General features: G+C 47.7%; 1 protein-coding gene across 1 annotated transcript in view; it reads right to left on the bottom strand.

The window, feature by feature from the left end:
* The window catches only part of GAS7 (growth arrest specific 7), a 282,620-nt gene extending 272,417 nt beyond the window's left edge, over positions 1 to 10,203 (bottom strand). Inside the window, exon 1 of the mRNA XM_017531429.2 lies at positions 9,864 to 10,203. Within this exon, the coding sequence (XP_017386918.1) occupies positions 9,864 to 10,046 (183 nt within the window). The 5' untranslated portion in view covers positions 10,047 to 10,203. The remainder of the gene's footprint in view (positions 1 to 9,863) is intronic.
* Between the last annotated feature and the right edge of the window lie 12,528 nt (positions 10,204 to 22,731).

Raw genomic sequence — 22,731 nt, 5'->3', positions numbered from 1 at the left:
TTCTGTTCCATTGGTCTATATCTCTGTTTTGGTACCAGTACCATGCTGTTTTGATTACTGTAGCCTTGTAGTATAGTTTGAAGTCTGGTAGTGTGATGCCCCCCGCTTTGTATACCATCTCACGCCGGTTAGAATGGCGATCATTAAAAAATCTGGAGACAACAGATGCTGGAGAGGATGTGGAGAAATAGGAACACTTTTGCACTGTTGGTGGGAGTGTAAATTAGTTCAACCATTGTGGAAGACAGTGTGGCGATTCCTCAAGGACCTAGAAATAGAAATTCCATTTGACCCAGCAATCCCATTACTGGGTATATATCCAAAGGATTACAAATCGTTCTACTATAAGGACACGTGTACACGAATGTTCATTGCAGCACTGTTTACAATAGCAAAGACCTGGAACCAACCCAAATGCCCATCGACGATAGACTGGATAGGGAAAATGTGGCACATATACACCATGGAATATTATGCAGCCATCAAAAACGATGAGTTTGGGTCTTTTGTAGGGACATGGATGAACCTGGAAACCATCATTCTCAGCAAACTGACAGAAGAGCAGAAGATCAAACACCGCCTGTTCTCACTCATAGGCGGGTGTTAAACAATGAGAACACATGGACACAGGGAGGGGAGCACTACACACTGGGGTCAGTTGGGGGGAAATAGGGGAGGGACGGTGGGGGGTGGGAAGCTGGGGAGAGATAGCAAGGGGAGAAATGCCAGATGTAGGTGATGGGGAGGAAGGCAGCAAATCACACTGCCACGTGTGTTCCTATGCAACAATTTTGCATGTTCTTCACATGTACCCCAAAACCTAAAATGCAATAAAATAAATAAATGGGAAAAAAAAAAAAAGAAACTTTTTCCAAACTTGTATTTCCCTTTTCTCTCATTTTTTTTTTTTTTTTTTAGGAAGAGATCTCTAGTGGCAGAATAAAGGATGGATAGATGGGGAAAACACAAAGGGGAATAAAGTGCATTACAACTGACCTGCAAGAAGGGAGACCCCCTGAGGCTCCGTCACTCCCTCCCATCAACTCACCAGCAAGGCCTGTGGACTCCACCTGCAAAGCACATTTCAAATCCACTCACCTCTCACCATCTCCATGTCCACCACCCTGCTCTGAGCTTCCCAACTGATCTCCTTGCTTCCCCTCCCTGTTCTCTTCAAATCCATTCTCCACCCTACAGTCTAGACGAGCTTTCCACAACACACCCAGACATGCCACCCGCTTCAACCAAACCAAAGGCTTTTCCAATGCATTTAAGAAAATGACCCAGCTCTCCAGGTTCTATCTCCTTCCCCAGCACATCCCCAATCTCTCTTCCGCTGCTTGCCACTCTCTAACCATTCTGGAATAGTCTGGCTCTCCGAGGTGTATCAAACACACTCCTCTACTCAGGGTTACCTACACCTGCAGTCACCCTCAGCTTCAAATTATTTTCCCCCAAATATTCACATGGCTGGCTGGGCGCAGTGGCTCATGCCTGTAATCTCAGCACTTTGGGAGGTCAAGGCGGTTGGATCACTTGAGCTCAGGAGTTTGAGACCAGTCTGGCCAACATGGCAAAACCCTGTCTCTACTAAAAATACAAAAATTCACTGGGCATGATGGCGGGTACCTATAGTACCAATTACTCAGGAGGCTGAGGCATGAGAATCACTTGAACCCAGGAAGTGAAGGCTACAGTGAGCCGAGATCATGCCACTGCACTCCAGCCTGGGCATCAGAGTAAGATCCCGTCTCCAAAAAAAGAAAAAAGAAAAAAATGTTAAAAACAAATCAAAAGAAGAATAATACTTCATGGCCCATGAAAATCATAACAAATTCAAATTTCAGTCCATAAATAAAGTTTTATTGGAACACAGGCACGCCCATTGGCTTTCAGATTATCTCTGGCTGCTTTTGCTATACAGCAGCAGAGTGGATTCGTTGTGACAGAGACCATATGGGGTGCTCTCACTGCTTCTCACTGCCTCTGGCGTACTACAGATGACACTGAGGCAGCCATACTCAATTTTGCCTCATGGCGCACAAAGCCTAAAATGTTTCCCGGCCTTTTACAGAAAAGATTTGCCAATGCAAGTTAAGAAGGAGAAGGCTTTAAGAAATGTTTCTAAGGGAGAAGGGATGAGGTTTGCTAAGCTACTGAATAGGAGGGGAAAGGTAAGGGAGGAGTATCAGGGCACTTGGTGGACAAATGGTGGTGACATTCGCTAAAGTTTAGGGGAGGGGTGTCCAATCTTTTGGCTTCCCTGGGCCACACTGGAAGAAAAGTTGTATTGGGCCTCACATAAAATACACTAACTATAGCTGATGAGTGGAAAAAAAAAAAAATATATATATATATATATATATATGCATGTATATGGGCCGGGCATGGTGGCTCATGCCTGTAATCCCAACACTTTGGGAGTCTGAAGCAGGTGGATCATGAGGTCAGGAGATCGAGGCCATCATGGCTAACACAGTGAAATACAAAAAACACAAAAAAATTAGCCAGACATGGTGACATGCGCCTGTAGTCCCAGCTACTCAGGAGGCTGAGGCAGAAGAATCACTTGAACCCAGGTGATGGAGGTTGCAGAGAGCCAAGATCACACCATCGCATTCCAGCCTGGGCAATGAGAGTGAAACTCCATCTCAAAAAAAAAGAAAGTTTACAAATTTGTGTTGGGCCTCACTGAAAGGCCATCTTGGGCCACACATGGCCTGTGGACCATGGGTTCCACAAGCCTGGTTTAGAGGTTGGGAATAGAAGGCAGTGAAGATGCCAGGCACGGTGGCTCACGCTTGCTATTTCAACACTTTGGGAGGCCAAGGTGAGAGGATCACTTGAGCCCAGGAGTTTGAGACCAGTCTGAGAAACATAGTGAAATCCTGTCTCTACTAAAAATACAAAAGTCAGCAAGGCGTGGTGGCAGGTGCCTATAGTCCCAGCTACTTGGAGGATCGTTTGAGCCCAGGAGGTCAAGGCTGCGGTGAGCCATGATCACACCACTGTACTCCAGCCTGGACAACAGAGCAAGACCCTGTCTCCCCCCCCAAAAAAAAGAAGGAGGAGGAGGAGGCAGTAAAGATAGGAGACAGATGATGAGTTTAGTTTTAACATGTGAAATCTGAGTACCTAGGGGTTGAATACGCATACTGGCTCCAAGCTCGAGAAGAGAGGTAGGCAGAGAACTAGAAGTTAAACTAAAAACAAATTCTTGGCCAGGCACAGTGGGCTCAAGCCTGTAATCCCAGCACTTCAGGAGGCCAAGGCAGGTGGATCATTTAAAGTCAGGAGTTCGAGACCAGCCTGGACAACATGGTGAAACACCACCTACTAAAAATACAAAAAAAACAAACAACAAAAACCAATTCTTATAGATGGTAGCAAAAACAGTAAATATGAACAAAGGGGATGGATAGGTCCACTTAAGACTCCTCAAAAACTTCTCACAGTTCATGTACCTACTGCAATGAAACGTTCACAATGTCACATTGTATTGTGCTCGGCCAAGGAAAATCCAGAGCTATCTGCCAGCCACCACTTCTTCTTCTCACCATAGGCATAAACATCACCCCAGAAGCCTCGACATTGCAGGGAGAGGGAGAAATATACTAATTTTGCATTTAAGTACAGAGGAATCCATCCTGACATTCTGTTACAAAGCCTGTCATGTGTCACCTTGCTGCTGTGAGTAATAAGACAGCACAGTGCAAGAACAATGTCCCCTGGGCTGGCCTGATAATAGTCAAAATACCAGCCAGGTGCAATAGCTCATGCCTATAATCCTAGAACTTTGGGCGGCCGAGGCAGGCAGATTGCTGGATCTTAGGAGTTCAAGACCAGCCTGGGCAAAACGGTGAAACCCATCTCTACTAAAATAGAAAAAATTATCCAGGTGTGCTGGTGCACACCTATAGTCCCAGCTACTCAGGAGGCTGAGGCAGGAGAATCACTTGAACCCAGAAGAGGGAGTTTGCAATGAGCCAAGATCGCGCCACTACACTCCAGCCTGGGCAACAGAGAGAGACTTCGCCTCAAAAAAAAAAAAAAAATAGACAAAATACCTTAGATGTACAAGGCTTCCTGGTTTACCAAAAACATTTTCTTTTACTGGTAGAGTGGGGATCAGTATCCGTGTTCACAGACAAGTTCTACCACACTGTCAGATAAAAGCTGAGCTTTTGCAGGCTGAGGAGAGTGCATGAAGGTCAGCGTCTCATTCATGTTTCTAGGTGGTAATAGACATCAGGGATTCACAGAGTGGTGAACAGATGTCAGGGATTCCTGCCGACTTGTTGCTAAGGGAACTTTTGTGAAAATGCCCTGAATCCACTGAATCCACAAGGCTTGCCCATTGCTTTAAAGTTCTGCGGAGTAGCCACTGACCAGACCGGCACACACGTGTGACAAAGGGGGTGGCTCCTTCTGAGCTGAGGCTAACAGAGTGGTGGACCAAAGGTCAATTTGTCTAACAGCAGGGGCCACAAATACTGACCACAGCCCCCATACCAAGGAGCAGGGTGATTTAGTGAAGATGTCAGAAAACACCTTGGTCTTTTCAGTCACAATTACCTATCCGCCCTCCCCCCCCACCCAGCCGCCACCAAGCTGCGAGCCATAATTACACCTTTTGTGAACAGAGTTGATGACTGAAAAATACTAGCACAAGGGACAAGGTCACACCAATTTTAGGTGATTTTCATGGTGCAGAAAGAAAGGGAAAGGCTCTGTATTAAAATCAATTTGTGTAATATAGCAGACATCTATTAGATGTCAGGGAGCTCAGATCCACTATGTCTACGAATCACCAGCATTGAACAGCCCTGGACTAAAAAGAGCTGGACTGGTCTGTCAGTGGCTTAGTGGACAGGCCCAGAGCCAAGCAAATCTAATTTCAAATTCCAGCTGCATCATTTTATCATATGGCCTTTAAAAAGAAACCTCTAGAGTCTTACCAAAAAAAAAAAAAAAAAACCCTCCAAGGATTGCAATAGACAATCTCCACGTAGAACTGCCAAGTCTCTGCATTTTACCTCCCTCTTGGCATTCTCTCTCTCATCAGTCTGGCCTGGCACTACCTCCCCACTAATGGATCATCTGTGTTCTCTCTAGCCTTCTGAAGGAGCTAGTCTGCAATATGGTTCTCGATGAACCATGCCTCCGTCATAACCACACCTGTACCCACCTCCCTTCCAAATTGACTCTGGACAGGTCTTGTGACTACTTTCCCAATAGAATGTGGCAGAAACGATATGCCAATACTGGGCCTACGCCTTAAGAGCACCTGGCAATTTATGCCTTTGCATTCTTAGAAGCTGGCTACCACATAACTCCAACCACACTGCCAAAGACAAAGGCCATGTGGAAAGGCCCTGGAGGATAAGACACCACATAGAGAAGCCACATGGAATAATCTCAAGGCACCAGACAGGAGAGTGAAGATGACATTTTGGAGGCTGCAGCTAGTTGAGCCTCCAGGACTCTGCCCCAGCCAACATCTGATTGCAACTGCATGACAGATAAGACAGACCAGTAGAAGAACCACCCAGCTGAACCCCGTCAATCCACAAAATCATGTCAGATAATAATAAATTGTTGTTTTGAAACACTAAGTCTTGGAGTAGCTTGTTACATGGCAATAGATAAAACATCATTCCTTAATTATCCATATCACAGCCCACTCTCACCCACAGACACTCCTTATAAACTCCTACAGCACAATTGCATGAACCCAAAATGGGAGAACAAAGGGTGGAGTGAAGGAAATCAAGTTTAAGGGTGACCCTCAGCAGCCATTCTAGTTTTGCTAGCCAACAGTGTCATATTCTGTCAGTACCCCAGAGGTCCAGACCAGCCAGCCAGATCCTGGATTCTAAGAATACCACCTAGTTTAAGGAAAGCTCTATTTTGTTTGCGTTCCAATCACACTGTCCCCCAGAATTATTATCCAAAAGCTCTGGGAGGTTTTGTAGATGCCTTATCGCATCCTCCAGGTCCCTAATTTCTCCTCTCTATTCAAGGTCACAGGAATTCCTGGACCTTGTTAGACACTCCAACTTGTCCAGCCACTGGGCTTGACCTGGTACCATGTCTGTCTCTCCAAATCTTCCCCAGGATGGAGATCTAGGCTTCTCTATCCACCATCCCCAAGAGCTGTTTCTTAGCCTCGATGTACCCCAGAAAGCTGGTGCAAATCTTCCCACATGTGAGGTTCCCAGGACTATGGAGGCAATCTCAGGCCTAGCTTGGAGCTGACAGAAATACTCCCACATCCTCTATCTCTGGCCTCAGGTCTCTTCCTGTATCATATCTCTCAAATAATGTTAAAAGACTTCTCAATTCCTCTCCCTCGTCATAGCAGAAGAAACCCTCAGGAAAGATTTTTCTAATTGATTTTATCTAATAAGCAACTGTGGGCCTTGGCTGTAAGGCCTCATTCCTTTGCTAGAAGCTGATGTTTCCCTCTGCGCATTCTTTGAAGAGCTGCACCACTCTCTGAGTAGGAAGGATCCTTGTGACCAGAGTCCTTGGGCCTACCAGAGACCTCTATACTTCTCTGCCTGTCCTGAGGTTTTCTTGCAAGCTGCTCTCTGGAAGCCAGATATGTGCTATATCATTTCTTGAAATCTTGACCAAAGATACTGCCCCAAAAACCAAGACCTGCTCCAAGCTGGCCTCCTCTTAAGGGCTAGCTGGCCACAGCATCAGATCTGGTGACCCTCTTAGAGTTAGCTCCCAACTCCCTTCCCCAGTGTACGCTCCCCGAAAAGGCTAGGTCTCTCAGTTCCCCTTGCTTCATCTGAACAAGGAAGATCCCCTTGGGAAGCATCCAGTGTGCACAGTTTTCAGTGCCTCACTCCCCTCCACCAAGATAGGGGTTTCTGGTATGACTCTTTCCATTAGGGTGAAAGTTTCACTGGAATAGGGAGCACATTAGAGGTACCGTGCTCAGCCATGTACCCACAATCCCATCCCTCATCCAGGAAGGTAGTACAGTCCATCTGTCTGTACTTGTTTCTCTAACAGCTGCCCTGGCCTTCTGAACTCCATGCCCCCAAGCAAGCTCAGTGCCAGCTTTCTGCAAGCTCAGATGCCACTGGCTGACATCTCTTGAGGCTTACCACCTCCAGTAACTATGGGCCCCCTCTCCAGTCTCACGAGTCCAGATGCTAGCCAATCTACCCACCAGCCTGGGGAGCTCTGCATTCTCTGAATCTGTCCTTGAGGACTCACCCCATCCCAAGGGACTCTACTTGCCTATCCTCTATCCCTACCCAGCCCTCAGCCTTGAGGTCCAACTTGCTCATGTAGGACATTCCCAGATGCCAAGCACCTGACCCACAATCCCCCCTGTTGAAACTGCATCTGCCTTGGCCCTGAGAAGAGTCCCATCCAGTACTTAGGCCACAGGACTCAGGCCCACTGTGGGAAAGCCCCCCAGCTGGCTCTGAGTAAAGTCACACTTTGAGGTTTGCAGGGAAGGTCCTCCAAGTTGCTTGTGGATGCAGTTGTCCTCATTTTAGCCCTAGAGGTTTAGCCATCCCTCAGCGACACTGTCACCAACATGCTGACCTCAGGGGCTGCGCTTGCCCTTTCTCCCCATGGATCCGAGACCCTTTGCTCACTTGCTGTTTAGCACGGTTGAGCCCAGGTTATCATGTTTAAAAGCAGCACAGGCACAGGGGGTGATATTCAGCCATCTGAGCTGCTAACAAAACATGTGAGTATTACTTGTTGAAGATCTGACTTCACCTCTCTCATGTTCAGCTTGCTTGTCTATAAAATGGGGGAAGTGCCTCACTCTTCACAGAGCTGTCGGGGAACTGATGATAATGTGCAGGTACCGTGCTGAGCAGGTACTCAGCAGTATTACTCACACAGATGGCTGCTTTTGTTACAAGTTACTAGTCAGGAATGGTCTGAGAGGCCCTGAGACATGGGAGATCGCCTACCTTTATATATATATACCAGAGGATGGGACAGACATAGCCAAGAATGTCCCGGTTGTTAATTCTGCTTGTCCCCTGGGCCTGGTCCACCATCCCTTTCCTGGAAGAATAAGCAGTACTCCACTCGTGCTAACACCTACCCACCAGCCTCACCCCTACACGAAACACAGCTGGCTCAGTCCAGCCCAGGATGCTCCTCACCAGACAGACAACCATCAGACAAATTTCCACATCAGGATTTCCTGGAAACGGGTGGCCACCCAAAGAATTCCCAAAATATATATCTCTCCCAGGGCTTTCAAGCTAGAAACAAGGAGGCTGCTTGCTTTTTTCTTGAGATAGAGTTTCACTCTTGTTGCCCAGGCTGGAGTGCAATGGTGCGATTTCGGCTCAAGGCAACTGGCTGATTTTGTATTTTCAGTAGAGGTGGGGTTTTTCCATGTTGTTCAGGGTGGTCTGGAACTCCTGACCTCAGGCAACCCGTCTGCCTCAGCCTCCCAAAATGCTGGGATTACAGACGTGAGCCACAGCGCCCAGCCCACATTTGCTTTCTTCTACATCCTAATCTCAGGAAAGAAACTGGTAAAGCAAGGGCAGGGCACATCTGAGCCTTCTCCACATAGAGAACCAAGAAGGTTCCTGGAACACAGTCTGCTTACAGCCCATGAAATCTCATTCCAGCAGCCTCTAAACTTTGTTCAAATGCTACTGATCCCTTCAGGAGAGATTGTGTTGTTCTCCTCTGGACCTGAAAGCAACCTAATGTACTTTTGTAAGGCCAGGCTCTATTGCTGACAATGTTGCCACAGAATACATCCTCCGGCTGACTCGCCCTGTAACCATTTCCCTTCTTTCCTTTTCTCCTGATGAATTGCACTGAGCATTTTCAGTCAAAATTTGCTACTTTGTTCTCTGTGAAGTAGGTCAAGAGTTAAATTATAAATAAATTCAGCCTCATGATTTCTTCGGCAGTGTTTTACTAGAATGTTTGGGAATACTGACACAATTGAGGGTAACTGTTAATTTAGTCTTTACAAGAATCCTGGGGGCAGACGGACTTCTAGTAAAAGGGATCCTGGAAGGTCACCCCCCCATCCCCGCCCCGGCCCCAACACACAAAAGACTTTAGAAACTTCGGGTCTCACTCAGGCTGTGACTGTGAGCTCAGTGATTAGCGGACAGCCTGTCACACAGACAATAAACAGCCAGCCGCCTTGGCTCAGCAGGTCCTGTGTAACCCTGGGGCCAGGCCAGAACCCCAGGAACAAGTCACTTTCAGGTTCTGAGCTTTAGCCTGGGGGAGCTGGACCAGAGAAGCGGGCAGTGGTGGAGGGGAGGGGGCCTACGGCACCCCGGGATCAAGCCTGCTTAGGGGGCTTTGGCTGGTGGCCAGCAGGCTCTGCTGACCAGAAGGTGGGTGGCCCCGAGGCGGCCAGGCAGCCTGACCCGGGGTAGCACGACTGTCCACAGGTCTTCAGGCTCTAGGCTTCACGGTGGAGACGCGGGGCTGCGGGACCAAGTAGGTGCCACTTCTCGGACCCGTGATCCTCCATGCATCTTCCCAAGACCGCCAGAGCCCTTCATCGGCCCCTGCCACTGCCAGGAACGCGCCCGCCTGCTCCTGAACTCACACAAGCAACAAGTTCTGGCTTCCTTAGGGCCGCCACGATGTGCTCTGGAGGCCCGGCGCAAGGGGGGAGCTCCCGGCGAGCCCGTGTTGCCCACGCCCCGAGGGGCGCCCGCTGCTGTCGCTGCCCCCCAAGAGCGTGGAGCTACAGGTCGCACCGGCAAGGGCTGCCCCCGGGGCGGCCCTCAGAGCGGGACGCTGCGGCATCCCCGGAGCGGGCAACAGGTACGCGAGCGCACCGAGGACCGCAGCCTGCTCCTCCCGCCCCGGCCCTCGCCCCTTACCTCCAGCAACTGCACGTAGCTCGCCGGGAACCAGCCGCGGAGCCCGTCCTCCTTCTCGCCTTCCCACCAGCCGCCGTCCGGGACCTGCAGCAGCGTGATCAGCTCGCCCGCGGCGAAGCGCAGCCCCTGGCCGTGCCGCTCCCCGGAGAAGGGGTACAGGGTCCGGCAGCGAGAGCCGGACATGGCCTTGGCGCCCGGGTTCACAGCGCAGCCTGCATCCCCGCCGAGCCCCACGGGCTGGGCAGCGGCTCCGCGGGGTCCCAGGCGCCCGGCGCTCCGGGCTCCCGCGCTCTGGGCGCGCGCCGTCTCTGGGGTGCGCGGGGGGTCCCTGGGCAGGCGGGGGACGCGCGCTCAGCGCAGGAAAGCGGAGACTCGCAGGCTTTGCTGAAAGAGCGGCGACGCCCCCGGGCCGGGCAGCTCGCAGATCCCAGCTCTGGGCGGGGGGGCGGGGCTCAGGGGGAGGAGACCCAGGCGCCGCGGGCTCCAGAGACAACTTCCCGGGAACGCGGAACGCTGGCTACCGCCGCGAGGGCCGACCGCCCCGGCGCGAGGAAATGCGCGGCTCCCCTGGGAGGTGGGACCCGGAGCATCCCCCGCGGCAGGACTCCAGGACTCCGCGGCGCGGGAGGGAGCGGCAGGCTGCGTGGAGAGGGGCTGGCGGCCGGGTGGCCAGGCGGGGGTTCGTTCGCGGGAGACGGGGGCGGGCCGGGGCGGGGCCAGGGCGGCCACGCCCGCGGAGGGCTGCGCGCTCCCTCGCAGAGGGGCCTGTCACCGGGGTGAGGGGTTCCCACTCGCGCCTCCACCGCCGGGGGCCACGGGAAAGGAAACGCCCCTCTGTTCTGTGTCTGCTTTGTAGGCCTGGCGGAGGGGTGTCTGAGGGGTGTCTGAGAGAGATCGTTTGTGGCTGTCACTGTAGTGGTTGAACCTGGGGCTGAACTTGACTCACCGGAAACTGAACAATGGGTGAAAGGCAGGTTTGAAGGCTGGCGCCTCAGCCGAGCAGCTGGGTGGCAGCGTGGTACGCTGGAGGGACCGAATGGGGAGGAGACGGGGTCGGAGTTGATAGCACTGGAAGCAGTCGATGGGGATAGACGGAGGAAAGGAAAACGGTGAGAGGAACGGCCCCAATGCTTTGCCTCCAGAGGGAAGGCCGGCCCTGGGTACCCGCCCTCCTGAAATCGAGATGGGCCAGCTAAAGAGTCTACACTCATGTAGTCAGTCAACAAACATTAGCAGGAGGCTGCCATATTCCATGCGATGTGCCAGGTACTACAAAGATCATTTGGACCAGTTCCTGCTCTCCAGGGACCAGTGAACCTGGGTGCTGCAGAATGTTGACCTTGAACTGACCGTACAGAAGGAAAAGAAAGCTCGGTTTCTTTGCTAGTCTACTCCATTTAAAAAAAAGTAATAAAATAAAGTACATTTTCTAGCCTGTAAATAGCTGGACCGGCTGGACTCAGTGGCTCATGCCTGTAATCCCAGCAGGAGTTCAAGACTAGCCTGGCCAACATGGTGAAACCCCCATCTCTACTAAAAATACAAAAAAAAAAAAAAAATAGCCGGGAATGGTGGTGGGCACCTGTAATCCCAGCTACTCTGGAGGCTGAGGCAGGAGAATCGCTTGAATCCGGGAGGCAGAAGTTGCAGTGGACGGAGATTGCACCATTGCATTCCAGCCTGGGCAACAAGAGTGAAACTCCGTCTTAAAAAAAAATAAAAAAAGCTGGACCCCTTTAATGCCCCTGTATACCTCTGTCTACTACTTCCCCCATCCCCCAAATCACCTTCTATGTCTCCCTATTGCCTTTTAAATTTCGTACAGACTTCCCAGCCTTTACATTTCCTGCCCTTCACAACACCTCCTCTAGCCTCACGTCTCCCTATGCCTGCCTAGATATCCATTACAAAACCAGTCAGGCGGGGCTATAAGAGCCTGAAGACCTTGCACACCTGTCTATGCTTTGAATCAGACCCTGGCACAGAGCCTTTCACCTAGTTCAGTGGTTCTCAATCCTGGCTGCACATTAGAGTCATTATGCAACTTTTTAGGAATACTCATGCCCAGGCTTTAAGAGTCAGTACTGAGCCCTAGCCTATAGCTAAGCCATCTTACTTGAGCAACCTCTGGCTGGTCTCTGCCTATGGGCAAAGTGACACATGTAGATTATTTGTAGTCCATCAATTGCAAAGTCATGAACATTTGCTTGGCCAGAAATATAGGGAAATAAACTCTTGACCACAGTCACCACTAAGAGTCCCTTAACACAGAGCTGTATAACTTCATATCAAAAACAGTCATTAGAAGGCCGGGCGTGATGGCTCTTGCCTGTAATACCAGTACTTTGGGAGGCCAAGGTGGGCGGATCACGAGGTCAGGAGATCAAGACCATCCTGGCTTACACTGTGAAACCCTGCCTCTACTAAAATACAAAAATGTAGCCAGGCATCGTGGCACGCACCTATAGTCCTAGCTACTCGTGAGGCTGAGGCAGGAGAATTGCTTGAACCCAGGAGGCAGAGGTTGCAGTGAGCCGAGATCGCGCCACTGTACTCCAGCCTGGGCGACAGAGCGAGACTCCATCTAAAAAGTAAAAAATAAATACACACACACACACACACACACACACACACACACACACACACAAAATTATTAAAAGTAGCTGGCCTAATCAAGTTTTAAAAGACATAAAATTCCTTGTATCAGGAAAATACGTAATACAATATATCTAGCAGGCTGTTCTCAGGCTTCATTCCTGATGATGTGGCCTGAATCGGGGTAAGACAACTGATTTACAGCCATCCTGCAGTCCCAGATTATCTGTAGTGCCCTTGAGAAACTGTGATCCAGTTGGGCTTGAGAAATCTCAGCCTACACAGCATGCCATACACTTGAGCTCCATGTGACCCACCTCAAACATTCCTGCAGCAACCAAAAATGATAATAGCTGTTAATTTCTCCACTTATTTAATTTGGTTCCTGTAATCCTATGAGCTGATGAGGTGACTGTTGCCCCAGTTTTCAGGCAAACAAACTGGGCTCAACAAGTGTGACTTGCTCAACATCATACAGCTAGTCAACAGCAGAACCAGCTTTGAACTCAATTCTAGCTTATTGTACACTGAGTGTTGCTTTCTGGAGTCCACCCTGCCAGTCAGAAAACAGGTATCCTAGAGACTCACCCACAAATACCATCTTAAGAAAAGACTGTCTGGGCTGGGCACAGTGGCTCATGCCTGTAATTCCACCACTTTGGGAGGCCAAGGCAGGCAGATCACGAGGTCAGGAGATGGAGACCATCTTGGCCAATATGGTGAAACCCTATCTCTACTAAAAATAAAAAAATTGGCTGGGCATGATGGTGCATGCCTGTAATCCCAGCTACTCAGGAGGCTGAGGCAGGAAAACCACTTGAACTAGGGAGTTGGAGGTCGCAGTGAGCCGAGATCGCGCCACTGCACTCCAGCCTGGCGACAGAGCAAGACTCTGTCTCAAAAAAAGAAAAAGCTCTCTGGTGATACCCAATATAAGTATTGATAGAAATGAGACTGGACTAGCAGCTAGTGAAACTCCTGTCCCTGATCTCTTATCAATCAAGTAACCTCCAAATCCTCAAGTCTTCCCATACCTTTGGGTCTATTTCCCCATCTGTAATTGAAGATTAAATCAAATAACTGGAATATGAGACTTTAAATGGTTAAATATAGTTAGTGGTTAAATATGTTGGCTCTGGACTGCCTTTATTCAAACCCTATTTCTGGCACTTTCTAGCTGTGTGCCATTGGGCGATTTACTTACATCTCTGAGCCTCATTTTCCGCATCACTAAAGGAAGACAACAGTAGTATTACTGTCATAGAGTTATTAGGAAGATTAAGTGAGGAAACATGTAGACTGTACATAAATACCCATATATTAGCAATTATTTTTATTCAGTTCAAGGGTCCTGGTTATATATTACAGAACACTTCTTTTTTAACTAAGATTTCTAGCACAACAGTAGAAGTAGAAACTCTTACATCTTTGGGATGCCAAAAGTTTTGTAGAAACACACTCTGGCTTTCTGTTTTCTCCCAGGATCTTGAAGGAAAGATAAGTTCCTCCCCTATCAATTTTCCCTCCTGCCTTCTCCCTCTCTGATCTTTTATTGCTATCTTGAAATTTTATTTAAATCTTTAATGATTCTGCTTTTTTTTTTTTAATTGAGACAAGATCTGGCTGCATTGCCAGACTAGAATGCAATGGCACGATCTTGGCTCATGGCATTCTCCACCTCCTGACTCAAGCCATCCTTCCACTTCAGCCTCCGGAGAAGCTAGCTGGAACTACAGGTGCACACCACCATGCATGGCTGACTTATTTTTGCTTTAAAAAAAAATAATAATAATTAAGTCTTATTTTACTGGTTAGATTTTTAGTAACTCAGGAGAGGGATAGCATCTTTGTTTTAAATTTCTATCTTTTTTTTTTTTTTTGGAGATGGAATCTCACTCTGTCACCCAGGCTGGAGTACAGCGTCATGATCTTGGCTCACTGGTTGCAACCTCTGCCTCCTGGGTTCAAGTGATTCTCCTGTCTCAGCCTCCTGAGTAGCTGGGATTACAGTTGTACATCACCACGCCTGGCTAATTTTGTATTTTCAGTAGAGATGGGGTTTCGCCATGTTGGCCAGGCTGGTCTTGAACTCCTGACCTTAGGTGATCTGCCCACCTCTGCCTACCAAAGTGCTGGGATTACCAAACTGCTGGCATGAGCCACTATGCCTAGCCTATCTATTGTTCTTAAAGCCTAACATCAACTCATACAAAAAGCAGGCATTCAGTACTTCTTGAACTCCTTTGGCATTGATTGTTTGGACCCTGTTCATATTTAGATTTTCTACTTGCTAAGTTATTATATAAACGTGTGTCAGAGCTTTCTCTAGACACTGTGCATTTGATAGTTAGTTATGTGGTGGCTGATACTTCATTTCTACCCAAGACAACCTTATACGCCTTTCCATCCGCCTGTGGATGGCAGAGAAATAGAAAGGTTTCAATTTCTTTAAGAAGTTAAACATAGCCAGGTGTAGTGCCTCACACCTATAATCTCAATGCTTTGAGAGGCTGACCTGTGAGATCCCTAGAGGCCACAAGTTCAAGACCAGCTCAGACAACATAGTAAGACCCCTGTCTCTAAAAAAAAAAAATAAAGAAATAATAAAATAAATTAGTCACAGGATGTGGTGACATGTCCCTGTGGTCCCAGCTACTCAGGAGGTTGAGGTGGGAGGATCACTTGAGCCTAGGAGATCAAGTCTGCAGTGAGCCATGATCACACAACTGCACTCCAGCCTGGGCAGCAGTGTAAGCTCCTGTCTAAAAAAAAGAAAAAGCAAGTTAAACACAAATTTGCCAAATGACCCAACAATTCCCTCTGAGGCATCTACCTAAGAGAAATGAAAATGTATTTTTACACAAAACCTGTAGTGAAGGCCAGGCACAGTGACTCACACCTGTGATCTCAGCACTTTGGGAGGCCGAGGCGGGCAGATCATGAGGTCAGGATATCGAGACCATCCTGGCTAACATGGTGAAACCCCAATTCGACTAAAAATACAAAAAAGTTAGCTGGGTGTGGTGGCACACGCCTGGAGTCTCAGCTACTCAGGAGGCTGAGGCAGGAGGATCACTTTTACCCAGTAGCTGGAGGTTGCAGTGAGCTGAGATCACACCACTGCACTCCAACCTGGGTGACAGAGCAAGACTCCATCTCAAAAAAACAAACAAACAAAAAAACTTATAGTGAATGTTCATAGCAGTACTATTCACAGAAGCCAAACAGTGGGAATTATCTAAGTGTCCATCAGCTAATGAATAGAAAGCCAAGATGTAGTATACCAATACAATGGAATATTTACTCAGCCATGAGAAGGAAGTACTGATCCATGCTACAACACAGATGAACCTCAAAGACATTATGCTAAGTGAAAGCAGCCAGACACAAAAGGTAATATACTATATGATTCAAGGCCGGGCACGGTGGCTCACGCCTGTAATCCCAGCACTTTGGGAGGCCAAGGCGGGTGAATCACGAGGTCAAGAGATCGAGACCATCCTGGTCAACATGGTGAAACCCCGTCTCTACTAAAAATACAAAACATTAGCTGGGCATGGTGGTGCGTGACTGTAATCCCAGCGACTCAGGAGGCTGAGGCAGGAGAATTGCCTGAACCCAGGAGGTGGAGGTTGCGGTGAGCCGAGATCGCGCCATTGCACTCCAGCCTGGGTAACGAGCGAAACTCCGTCCCCCCCAAAAAAAAAAATATATATATATATATATATAATATGATTCAATTTATATGCAATGTCCAGAAAAGGCAAATCCATAGAGACAATTTAAAAATGAGTGGTCCCCACCGGGCATGGTGGTTCACACCTGTAATCCCAGCACTTTGGGAGGCCAAGATGGGTGGATCACTTGAGGTCAGGAGTTTGAGACCAGCCTGGCCAACATGCTGAAACCTCTTCTTTAAAAATAAAAATAAAAAAAATTAATGGTCGCCTGGAGCTGGAGCTGCAAATAAGGAAGAAACAAACAAACACAAGGCTTCTTTGGGGTGATGTAAATGTTCTAAAATTAGTTTGTGGTAATGATTGCACAACTCAGAAAGTTATCAAATTGTACATATAAAATAAGTAAAATTTGGGGTATATAAATTATACCTCAAAACATTGTTAATGTTCAGCAAAAATCAAAATACATAGTGATCTCCATAAAACAATTCCTACAGATCAATAAAGAAAACGTGGACAACCCAATAGAAAAATGGGCAAAGAACTTGAATGGGCATTTCACTAAAGAAGATATCCAAATGGGCAATAACATGTTAAAAGATGCACAACATCATTAATCACCAAGAAAAGCAAATCAAAATCATAGAAGGTATCAATATGTACTCAGTGGGTGAGGAAGATAAAAACAGAACAGAACATACCACATATTGGAAAGGATGCAGTACACCTGGAGCTCTCATACATTGCTGGTGAGAGCCTGTTGGAAAATTGGCAGTATTTAGCAAAGTTGAATTGAGCATTCTCTACAACTCATCTAATTCCCTTCTAGGCATATTACCTACTAAGATATGTTGATATGTTCAACAGAAGACATGTACAACAATGTTCATAGCAGCACTATTCATAATAGCCCCAAACTGGAAACAACCCAATATCCATCAAACTAGAATTGATAAATTGTGACATATTTATACAATAGAAAACTCGATACTTAGAATAAACAGGCTTGGTGCAATGGCTCACCTCTGTAATCCCAGCACATTGGGAGGCTAAAATGAGGGGATCTCTTGATGCCAGGAACTTGAGACCAGCCTGGTCAACACAGTGAGACCTCATCTCTACTAAAAATAAAATAAAATAATTTAGCCAGGCATAGTGGCACACACCTGTAGTCCCAGCTACTCAGGAGGCTGAGATGGGAGGATCACTTGAGCTGAGGAGGTCAAGGCTGCAGTGAGCCGAGATTGCACTACTGCACTCCACCTGGGTGACACAGTAAGACCCTGTCTCTAAAAAAAAGAGAGAGAGAGAAAATAAAACTATTGCTACATATAAGTGAATCCCGTAGATATAATGTGCAGCAAAATAAGCCAAACACTAAAGAGCAGAGATATCGTGATTCTGAGAGAGGAGGAAGGAAGAAACCCACCAGACAGGCAGTTAGGGTGGGTCCTTGGTAAAATTATTTCCTGCAAAAGAACAGCCTGAAAAATCAAACTGCAGGCACCAATTAGGGAAATCGCACAGGAGGGCTTGCCTAAGACATGCCAACAGCCACACAGATAAGAAAGGCTACACAGGAGACCTACCCAGAAATGCCCACAATGGATACATGCGCAGTAAGGGAAACAAAGCAATCTGGAGTAACTGAAGCTAAGGGTCCCCATGTGCGCACTGGGAGGAAGAGGTGGAGCTACCAGAAATTCACACCTTATACAAATGAGAAGCCCAGCCCTCAGTTTCTTATAAAAGCCTCTGTATTCATCTGTGAAACAGCAACCCTGTTTCAGGCCCACTCTCTGCAATGGAGATCTTTCTTCTTTTGCTTATTAAACTTTTGCTCCAATCTCACCCTTGGTGTCCATGCTCCTTAATTTTCTTAGTTGTGAGACAAAGAGCTTCAGGTGCTACCTTGGGCAACTGCTACATTGGGTGCATTGGTGAGACTGTGACTGTAAGGGTTATTGCTGAGTTTAAAATGAGGAAACTGAGGCCAGTATAAGAAAATTGAATGCCAATTTATTCAGCTCCCTGACGAGGTTCCATGGTTCTGGGGAAAGGGGCCAGGGAAGTCGCACCAACTTCCTGGGGCGTGGGGTTTTCATGGCTAGGAGGAACGAGCAACAGCTGGGTGCTCTGATTGACTCCAGGGGAGTGGGATTGAGACGGGGCAGGCCGCTATTGGTTGACGGGTTGTTGGGCGGGTTTTCTGGTGGGTGAGCCGGCCAGGAGCCTCACATCAGCTGGAGCCTTCCAGGGAAGCCATGCAGCAGAGCTAGATGCCAAGTGCAGAGGTGGGTGCGAGTGCAGAGCCTGGTGCCGGGTGCAGAGGTGGGTGTGTCCAACCTCCCGGCGAGGCAACTGGCCTTACAGTGACAATTCCATTTATTTGAAATTCCTAGAAATGAAGAGAGGAGTTATTTTGGGGAAAGGTAGTGAGGGCACAAGGGTATCTAGGTTGCTGGTAATAATCCATTCCTTGCTCCTGTTGTTAGTTACACAGAGCTGTTCTCCAGTCTGTATATTTATTTGTGCACTTCTCTGTATGGCTGCTAGTTTTCGGTATGGTTTGTTAAAAAATATTGATATTCTAACCTCAAAGAATTTTTAGTCTAGATTCTGCAGGGATGCTTTCCAAACTTTTTTGATTGTGCACCTCTATCAGTAAAACTCCCAGAGATATCTACTTCTATTATCTATGAATTAAATATATGAACCACCAAACTAATAAGCATATTATAACAAAATTATTATTATTTTTGTTTTTTGAGACAGAGTCTTACTCTATTGCCAGGCTGGAGCACAGTGGTGCAGTCTTGGCTCACTGCAACCTCCACCTCCTGGGTTCAAGCGATTCTTCTGCCTCAGCCTCCTGAGTAGCTGGGACCATAGGCATGTGCCAAACACCCGGCTAATTTTTGTATTTTTAGTAGAGACTGGGTTTCACCATGTTGGCCAGGATGGTCTCGACCTCTTGACCTCACCATCCACCTGCCTCGGCCTCCCAAAGTGCTGGGATTACAGGCGTGAGCCATGGCGCCTGGCTAAAATTAAAAATTTTTTAAGGTAATATTGAAGTAGATGTAATATTCAAATAGCAGTTCTAATATTGTCTTCCTGCGCCATAACGGAAGTTTTGTATACTTCTTAAGGATCAGTGATCTTCAGACTCAGTTTCAAGAAGATACTGAGAAGGGAAAGCAAGTTAATGTACGGAAAATAAGCATTTTGGAATCATGACTTTGGAGAAATAAATGGGTTCAGTTCTCCTCTTGGAGTCCGAAAGAAACCTGGCATTGGGCCTCCACGGAAGAGGAAGTGTGAAGAGTTCTATCCATCCCTTCCTTGATTTTCTCATCCGGAATCTCAGCCAGAGTTCCAGCCAAAGATTCTCAAACTTAAACGCGTGTAAGGATCACTGGAGAAACATGTTAGAAGGGATGCCTATTTTTAGGCCACCCTCCCAGAGATTCTGATTTAGTGGGTCTGGGATAAGACCCAGGAATCTGTGTTTTCAACAAAAGTCCCAGAGTATTGTGGGGTTTTCCAACCATGTTACAAAGGTTGTTGGGCCAAGCACAGTAGCTCATATCTGTAATCCCAGCACTTTGCGAGGCCAAGGCCGGCTGATCACTTGAGCCCTGGAGTTTGAGCCTAGTCTAGAAAACATGGTGAAACCTCATCTCACCAAAAATACAAAAATTAGGAGCTGCGATTGTGCCAGTCTACTCTAGCCTGCATGGCAGAGCAAGATACTATCTCAAAGAAAAAAGGAGAGTTTTATTTTCAGGTATTATTCATATCCTCAGAGCGTCTTCATTTATAAGAAGAGTTTACAATGGCACCTTGTCATGTTGGCCAGGCCCACCAACATTTAAAAAAGGGAGAAGGAGGCTGGGTGTTGTGGTTCAAAGCAGCAATCCCCAGCACTTTGGGAGGCTAGGGCAGGTAGATCACTTGAGGCCAGGAGTTCGAGACCAGCCTGGCCAATATGGCAAACCCCCTTATCCACTAAAAAGTATAAAAAGTAGCTGAGCATGGTGGCACATGCCTGTAATCCTAGCTACGTGGTTGGCTAAGGTACGAGAATCACTTGAACCTGGGAAGCAGTTTTCAGTGAGCTGAGATTGCGCCACTGCACTCCAGGCTGGGTGACAGAGACTCTGTCTCAAAGAAAAAAAAAAAAAAAAGTAAGTAAAGAAAAAGAAAAGAAGAGAAGAGGGAGCAAAGCTAGAGGTAGACCGAAAATAGTAATGGATGAAAGAGAAAAGAAAAAATTGTGGGGAACAAGAGACAGAATATAGAAGAAGAAGAGTGGGATGGAAAGGAGAGGGAAAAGGTGTGAGAGAGGGGAAGGGGATGGGAGCGTGGAGAGGAAGGAGGCACCAAAGCCCAGCTTTCTCCCAGCTCTTCCAAGACCTCCGCCGCCTCCCTCACAACCCCAGCTTCCCTGGTGTAAGCTAAAGTCTTCATTTGCAGAAGCAGCATGAAGAAAGAGAGAAGGAGAAGGGAAGAAATACGTTGTGGGACTAGAAATAACACAAACTGAAGTCTGCTTTTTCACTGCTATTGCTTGGTGGGTGTGGAAAGGAGTTCCGACCCCATCCCCACTCTTCCCTAACAGCAGCAGAGAAATATGGAAATGAGATTGCCCTTTGGGAGTAAATCACAGTAAAATATCGGAGCAGAGATATGCAAAGCCACAGAAAGAGACAGAAAGGCAGAAATTCTCCAGGGCCAGGACCTAACTCCAACGTGATGGCCGCTATTAACATATCTGAAGCTTGGAAAAATCCACCCAAAGAGGGCCGGGCTCTCTAAGAAAAGCTTAGAAATGAAGTTTATGAAAATTGCTGTCCCTCCCTGGCTCTCTGTTATCACTCCCTGTGGCTCCTTTTCCCAGGGCCACACAGTCCCTTATTCTTGAAACACACACACACACACACACACACACACACACACACACCCACACCCACCCAGTCTGCTTCTCTTGCTCCGAAGACAAGTCAGATCCTAATTTCCCCAGCGTTGTGGCAGAAGCCAGGGTTTTCATTTGTAGGTGATGGCGTCCTTCTATTGTGTAAAAATGGTTCTACAGCATTGATTAAAAGTAGCTTAGGGCTAGGTGTGGTGGCTCATGCCTGTAATCCCAGCACTTTGGGAGGCCAAGGCGGGCAGATTCCCGAGGTCAGGAGTTCAAGACCAGCCTGGCCAACATAGTGAAACCCCATCTCTACTAAAATACAAAAAATTAGCTGGGTGTTGTGGCGGGTGCCTGTAATCCCAGCTACTCTGGAGGCTGAGGCAGGAGAATCACTTGAATCCAAAAGACCGAGATTGCTGTGAGCTGAGATCGTGCCATTACACTCCAGCCAGGGCAACAGTTCGAGACTCCTACTCAAAATAAAATAAAGTAGCTTAGGTTGACGTATATCCCTGGGGAATCTTGAGCTTCAGAAAAAAAAAATGCACAGGAACGACCTGGCCACAGGTTCTTGGGGTTTTTTTGTGGACGAAGCGGCTGGCCAAGGGAGATTGTCAAGAATAGCCCATTTCTTTCTCAGAACAAACCCCATCACGAGTCTTCATTCTTTTGAAAACTAAAAATAAATTTGGAATTAATCACAACAGAAAAGGAACAGTCTCTTCAATGACTATAATTAGTTCCCCGTTTATTAATGAAGACTCCAATGATTAGGCTCCTCTGAGTCCCAACTGTTTTGCTTGCTAATTGCACATCTAAGACAAGGGGTTTCACCTCTTTAAACCTCAATTTCCTCATCTGCAGGACAGGGATGGTAAGACCTGTTTCAAGAGGCCATGGAAAAGATTGCGGAAGCCCATCTGGGGGAGGCGGTTGGCGGAGAATCCAGCTGTGGGGAATGTACAGAGTGCCTTGTGCAGAGAACTGGCTTCAGACCAGAAGAAACTTCACTTGATGTATTGAGAAGCCAGTGTGCTCTATGGAAACTTCCAGGCCTGGTATCATAGGGAGTAGGAAGGGAGAGGGAATGCTTATTTACACTCTAGGCTAATAAAAATTCCTTCCAGAGCCTTTGGGTACAACCTGGGTTAGGAAATAGAATACACGTTTTCATTCCTCTGGACTTCCCCAGCAGGATCTCCCTGTCAGACGAAGGAGGATTTCCCAAACTCTCCCCATGGTCACCTGAAGGTCAGAGGCAGAGGAGCAGGACCTGTGGGGCAGCCTGGACACTGGGCAGAAAGGGCTTTATGGGAACCATCTTGGAAATGAAAGGGCACACAGCTGGAGCCTCTGTAGGTAGTCAGAGTTAAAATAATAACACAGGGAAGCCCTGCATTCCCAGAGGCCAATATCCAGCTGCTTCAAGAATCCAGAATTTGGCTGGGCGCAGTGGCTCCTGCCTGTAATCCTGCACTTTGGGAGGCCAAGGCAGGTGGATCACCTGAGGTCAGGAGTTCGAGACCAGCCACCAACATGGTGAAACCTCATCTCTACTAAAAATACAAAAATTAGCTGGACATGGTGGCATGTGCTTGCAATCTCAGCTGCATGGGAGGCTGAGGCAGGAGAATCACTTGGACTCAGGAGGCAGAGGTTGCAGTGAGCC

This window comes from Cebus imitator, unplaced genomic scaffold (genome assembly GCF_001604975.1).
Source record: "Cebus imitator isolate Cc_AM_T3 unplaced genomic scaffold, Cebus_imitator-1.0 Scaffold72, whole genome shotgun sequence".
Lineage (NCBI taxonomy): Eukaryota > Metazoa > Chordata > Mammalia > Primates > Cebidae > Cebus > Cebus imitator.
The sequence above is the reverse complement of the archived record's forward strand: the minus strand, read 5'-3'. Positions and strand labels throughout refer to the sequence as shown.